The following is a 6,461-nucleotide window of genomic DNA, read 5'->3' as shown; positions in this document are numbered from 1 at the left end:
TAATAACATACTATATGGCCATGTGATACATACCAAATAAATTAATCATCAAGTAAATCAATACATATCTCAAATAAATTGATTGTAATTTTTAAAATACAGAGTTCATTAATATATAATACATGACCAAATGATATGCATTTAGTAAATTAGTCATTTACAATCTAATACACATCTCTAAATAAATATTATATTCACCAATACACACCTAGCAGTAATCCAATACATATTTATAGATAAATCAATACATAGTTTTCAGAACATGAAGTTCATTAATACATAGGACATAGCCAAGTGGACACACTTAGCAATTTGTTATTTAACAAACCAACATACACCTCCAAGCAAACTGATATACAATTTTTAGAATATTATATTCACCACTGTATATGATATAGTATCTATAATACATACTGCAAGCTTCTTTAATGCACATCTAGAAACTATATATTTATTTATCTAAAGATGTGTATTGCATCAATGTTGGGTATGTATCAAAGAAGCTTACAATATGTACCAGAAAGACAATGAGTATATATCATCAGACCATATAGTGTGTACTAGTGAACATAATGCTCCAGAAACTATGTATCAATTTGTTTGGAGATGTGCATTGGGTTGCTAGAAAACTAACTTGTTGAGTGTGTATCATTTGATCATATATTATGTATTGATCAACTTCATATTTTGAAAAGTATGTATCGATCTATTTAAAGGTGTATATTGACTTACTTGATAACTAATTTGTTTAGTTTGTATTATATGGCTATTTAGTATGTGCTGAAAATAAGGAAGAAAGAAAATATATTTTTTTTTTTTATACAAAACTGACAACTTCGTTAGTAAAAAAAGTTTTGACTATTAGATTTATTCCTTAAGATTGGTGTTAAAAGAAACTTGTCGAACTATAAAGCCCACCCTATAACTTTTTTTCTACTGTCCCATATGATTTTTGTTCAATAAAAGGCACATGATTTTGTGAAGCAATGATGAAATAAATTAGTTAATATCTTGGTTTTTGCAATACAGTGCTCTTATGGAAGCATTCAAAAGATAAGTTTTGCAATAAATTCAGTCCCCGAAAAACTCTTTCATCCAATTGTTGCCACCAAATGGTTCAAAGCTTTATAGGAGAGATTATTAGTTGGATCAAATTCACCGTGGACCATTAATAATTTAATTTCTCTATCCTTCTTCATTTCATATGGAATAATAACACAATGTATTTGATCTTTTTTCTCCCCTTCTAACTAATAAATTATTAGTAGTTCATGGTGAACCTAATCCAACTAGTAATTTTTCACTTTATAGGCTTTTGGCGGGACATTTGGAATGTTGCAGCCTAAACACTTGGGTCTTAGGGCTCTGTATTTTATGGCATTGATGTTTGCAATGCTGCGATCGAAAGTCTGGGGGCTCTTCAACATCCACCTTCACATTTGGCAACGATATATTAAATTTTGCTGCGAAAACTTTGCTTAGATTTGTTGCCACCCATAGATTTAGCAGCTTATTTTCTCAATTTTGATGGCAACAAATATCTCTATCAAAAGTCTGATTCTTGCCGCATAGTCTCTACTTTTATAAAATTTATATTATATAAATCATCTAAGATGATTTACCTAAATAAAATGATTTCTAACTCAAAAAAAAAAGGATTTTGGTTCTACAAGCCAATGTTTCTTTTACTTTGATATTCAAATGATGAAGTATAATTGCAAAAGTTCTTTCCGATTATCTTAAATTATACCACATAGTGTTGTTTGGCTTAAGACGAACTAACCATCATCTGCCTTGAGGTTAATAGTTCAAAGTCGACTTAAGCAGCTTGGATATGATTTAGGTTGTATTTCCTTGAATTACCAATGCCTCGCACCACCAAGGGTCAATATATTATGCATCGATGGATATATTACATATCGACCAATATTTCAAACCTATAGGTTCGAGTGTGATTCATCGACTCCACAAGAACCATGTATCTAAAGAGTAGTGGAACAGGAAGTTCTAGCACTACATGAATAATTGGCATTGCCAATGCTTTTTAGCCGATGTTTATAAGTATTGTTAACTGATCCATCCTTTTAAAATCACCATAAAGTTTTGGCGTGCTACATGCGCTACCGATGCTTTCTCCTAGCATTGACAGATAACAGTCAACTATTACCCTTTTTCTTGTAATGATACCTCAGAGTTAATAAGTCACAAACCTTCTGATGGTCATGGAGCCAAGCAATACAGCCTAGGCTCTAGCTTCAAGTTAGGCTAGATAGACTCCACTCAAAAAGAAAATATGTTAGATTCACAACTGACAAGTATTAGTAGAATTTACAAAATTCTTAAACCTTCCCCAACTGATGGGAAGGGAAATTCTTTGTGCCCGTGGAAAGAAAAAAAAAATCGATATAAAATGACTATCTTTCTTAATTATTCACATAACACCTTTTCCAACACATTTAATACCTACAGTTTTATTTTTATTTAAAATTATAAATGATAAAAATATTTTTTTTTTTAAAAAAAATTATGATATCTGATCAAATTATAACTTTCTGTAGACAGAAAGTCAAAATTTGATCCCAAGATATTATAATATAAGAAAACATTTTTGTTCATCCACGTATTTAATATCTATAATTTTTTTTTTTTAAATTTTAAATGATCAAATATTTCTATTTTTTAAAATAATTATAACATCCTATACATATTATAACATCCTGTAGTCAAATTATGACTTTCTGCATATAGTAAGTATAATTTAACCCCACAATGTCCTAATATGGAAGAAACATTTTTATCTAAATATTTTTCAATGCGCATTTAATGCTGTAATTCTATTTTTTTATTCATAAATTTTGAATGATAAAAATATCCCTACCTTTAAAAAAAATTATGACATATATTATGACATCCTACGTCAAATTATACTTTCTATACGGAAATATCATAATATGAACATAAGATTCATAATTTTTTTAAAAAATAAAAATATTTTTATTATTAAAAATTTAAATAAAAAATAAAATGACAGATATTAAATATATATTAAAAATAACAGCTACTTGAACCAATCAGACAAGACGGTATGCTCCACGTCGGATTTTCTACACCGCCCGGGTGCACAAAAATCTCTCTTAATAGAAAATCTTGACTTATGAGGAAGGGGATGATAATGATCTATAATCCAAATCCAATGGAAATTTAAGTTCACATAAACTAAGTCTAGATCAAACTAGTCAAAATTAGATAAGTTAGCTTGCTTATAAATATCAGTAACGCTCCTTTACAATCATGATTATAAGCTTGACCTAATTATTAAGAAAAAAAATAAAACAAAACAAAACAAGAAAATAATCCAGAGATCCCACCACTATGAAGATCAAGAAGGATCAAAAATGCACATCCTTACCCTTGCATGCAGAAAGACCATCACCATGTTACAAACCTACCCATATCACAATGGAACAACCTAACCTTCGCAACGGACCAGTGACAGGTCTTGACCTCATTCATCATCACAAGCAGATTAGTTTTAAACATCTATAAAACATATCAAACAAAATAAGGGGCAAGCATTTTCCAAAATTATATCATCAAGTCCATCCATACCTCAAGAAACATCACCACATCCACCCAATCGCCCCAAAACAACCGTCCAAAACCAAAGAGAGGGTGGGAAGAGGAAACCTGACTAAAGATGGATGCATTCACTACTTCCTAAAAGATTTATAAATCACACAGGCTTTTCACACGTTCCATGCATACTCCTTTAAATATGCCTATATTCCACCCGAAAAAGGAACACCTATAGGACATCAGAAAAAAAAAAAAAAGGGCAGATCGGTAAAAGAAATTTCAAAAAAAAAGTGTGCATCAGAAGAAAAATACAGGAAGCCTTCACAATCCTGGCAGGTCCTCCCGGTTAAAAAATGTCTCATTGTTCTTGCTTGTCTGTGCCATGAAATTTCCTTCCAGCTTCCACAGCTTCCCTGATGAGGAGTAAAAAATACATTTAAGGAACAAAAACCATGATTAGAAATATATTTATAACTGCCAAGCTGCATACAGAACACCATACATGAAACCTTTACACCATGATGGTTTTCAAAGTCACTTAAGGGGTCAGAGTAAAACATAGCACTATGGTAATTGTCCATCCAACTGACCAAATCTGAATGTGAACTTTATAACTAAGTTGAAGTGAAAAATAAAACAAAGAGTATGATCATACATGCAGAATTTGGATTAAATATAAACAGAAATGGAACCATATATAGAACTTGAAATTTATGTTGGATAAGGGCCAAGGGGACTGGTATGAGTACTGTGAGGTTGCTAATTTGAAGAACTGAATTGGTTTCATTAAAACAAGATATCTTTCCAGCGTGAAGTATTTCAGCAACATATAAAACTTATGCATCAGAAAAATTTTGGAGAAAATACACAATTGAAAAAATGGATTTGAAACAATTGGTATGGTCAGCTAATAGTACTATCGCCAAAAAACACTTGCATATTTTGCATCCAGAAGTATGGAAACAACATCCATGAAAGTTGTAAAAATGATAGATAACCGGTCAGGACAGTTTATGCAGTCCACGATTACGAATGATTTGCAAGAGATTCAGAAACACCAACCCAAACCATTGGGATGAAGCTTGCTCGTTATGGTTGCACAATATGAACTAATGGCATAATCCTGTCTTCCTTAAGAATGTTGATTTTCTTTGGTGCTAATAAAGATGATATAGGAAGATATCACGTGGCAGAACAAGTTTCTCCAGAAACTGCACCCATAGTAGCTTTACATCCTAATATTTACTTAACAACATTTTAATAAGAACAATTATTTAACATTTCATCAGAAATAAATTTTACCGCATTATACAAGATTCAGTGAAAATTTTAATATCAAAAATAGCAACTTGAAGGTCAAGAACTATATCAGTTTCATAGACCTGTCAATCATACAGCGCTGTTGATGGGTCCGGTCAGCTCGAGCAGCCTAAAGACCTGACCCAGTAAAAACCATGCTTAGGTTGAATTCTTTTATTAAGCCCAAAAGCCTGACTCAGCCCTGATTTTAGGAAGTCTGATCAATACCAGAATGGGATTATGCTAGAAAAGAATAGTGGCCCTGTTTGAACCCTTCTAGGACCAAAATTCCTGACTGGGGTTAAACTCAGGCCTGGTACCCTGCACCCGGTTGGGGCCAGCCTGGCTAGGGCCTGACATATCCTCCAGGCTCTTTTCAGTCCTATGCCTGACCTAGCCCATCGACACTCTAGAATCATTCTTTTTTAAATGATACTGTGGCTCTCATGTAAATGTTACTATAACTCCTTACATGTGTGTTACTGAATAGAATACTGGTAACCGGACATAAAATAACCAAAAAATGTAACAGACTTTTAAACTACAGGCAAGAAGCACTTTTCTGATTTTTCCTTTCAGATCAGCAACAAAGGAGGGCAAGCCAAAGAAACTACATCAATCAGTACCTGAAAGCATTTACAAGCTCCTTGTTTTCAGGATCAAGCTTCACACCTTCATAGAAGGCATTTGCTGCCTCATCAAACCGCTGCAATAAAAAGGATGGCATAAAAATTCTGCCACAATAATTTAAACTGGCATAATAAGAGGAATGGCAGAGACAACCAACTTGTAATAAACGCAGTGCTGCACCCTCTCTATAGCAAGCCTTGGGCCAGTCTGGTCTCCGAGTTCTGCAAGCCTTGGCATCAGCCAAGGCACACTCACCTTGTCCAAGACGTATCCAGCAAAGGCTTCTATTTGAGAGCAAAGTAGCTTCATTGGGATCCAGATCAATAGCCTGTAATGCAAAGGATTAATCTTTCCTAGCATAACTCATTTTCATCCACGAAAACCACAAAAAAAATAAAAAATGAAAAATAAAAATAAAAAAGCCCTGCAATTCTGGGGCAGAGCAAGGATTCTCATGCAGGGGCCACCATTGTACACAATGAGTTACTTTTTAACATTGATCTAGCTTCTTCCGCTATCTTCTTTCTAGTTGTTCATCCTTCATTTTATTGTCTAGGTTAAAACTTATCTTCTTTTGTCTTTTTGTTAATCTTGCAATAGTATTTTACTAAAGTGGGGATGATAACATGTAATAAAAAACCCCACCTACAAAGATATAAGAAAAGAATTGGCATTTGTGCAGTTTTTGCTATCATTGTATTCATAATAACAACTGATCTTTATTAATTGTATAAATCATGTTTCAAAGGGTGTCCACAGAATAGATATGAAGCCCATAGAGACAGACATGGATCCTGTGACGGCATTGGGGAAGATATATCATGAACCTGCTTGTAATTGCATCCCCATAGTACCGACAGAACTTCGACCTGAGAGACATGCTCTGAGAGAGAGGTACTATTGGGGTATTTTGGGGGTAAGGGTGGTGCGCAGGGAGGGAGAAAAACGTTATAGGA

The 6,461-nt window shown here is 33.4% G+C and overlaps 1 protein-coding gene across 1 annotated transcript in view; it reads right to left on the bottom strand.

The window, feature by feature from the left end:
• Positions 1 to 3,526: 3,526 nt before the first annotated feature.
• The window catches only part of LOC105042167 (uncharacterized), a 28,957-nt gene continuing 26,022 nt past the window's right edge, over positions 3,527 to 6,461 (bottom strand). Inside the window, 3 exon segments of the mRNA XM_010919281.3 lie at positions 3,527 to 3,989; positions 5,502 to 5,581; positions 5,663 to 5,833. Coding sequence (XP_010917583.2) covers positions 3,935 to 3,989; positions 5,502 to 5,581; positions 5,663 to 5,833 — 306 coding nt within the window. The 3' untranslated portion in view covers positions 3,527 to 3,934.

This window comes from Elaeis guineensis, chromosome 3, assembly GCF_000442705.2.
Source record: "Elaeis guineensis isolate ETL-2024a chromosome 3, EG11, whole genome shotgun sequence".
Classification (NCBI taxonomy): Eukaryota; Viridiplantae; Streptophyta; class Magnoliopsida; order Arecales; family Arecaceae; genus Elaeis; species Elaeis guineensis.
Note: the sequence above shows the minus strand (reverse complement) of the source record. Positions and strands in the feature narration are given on the sequence as shown.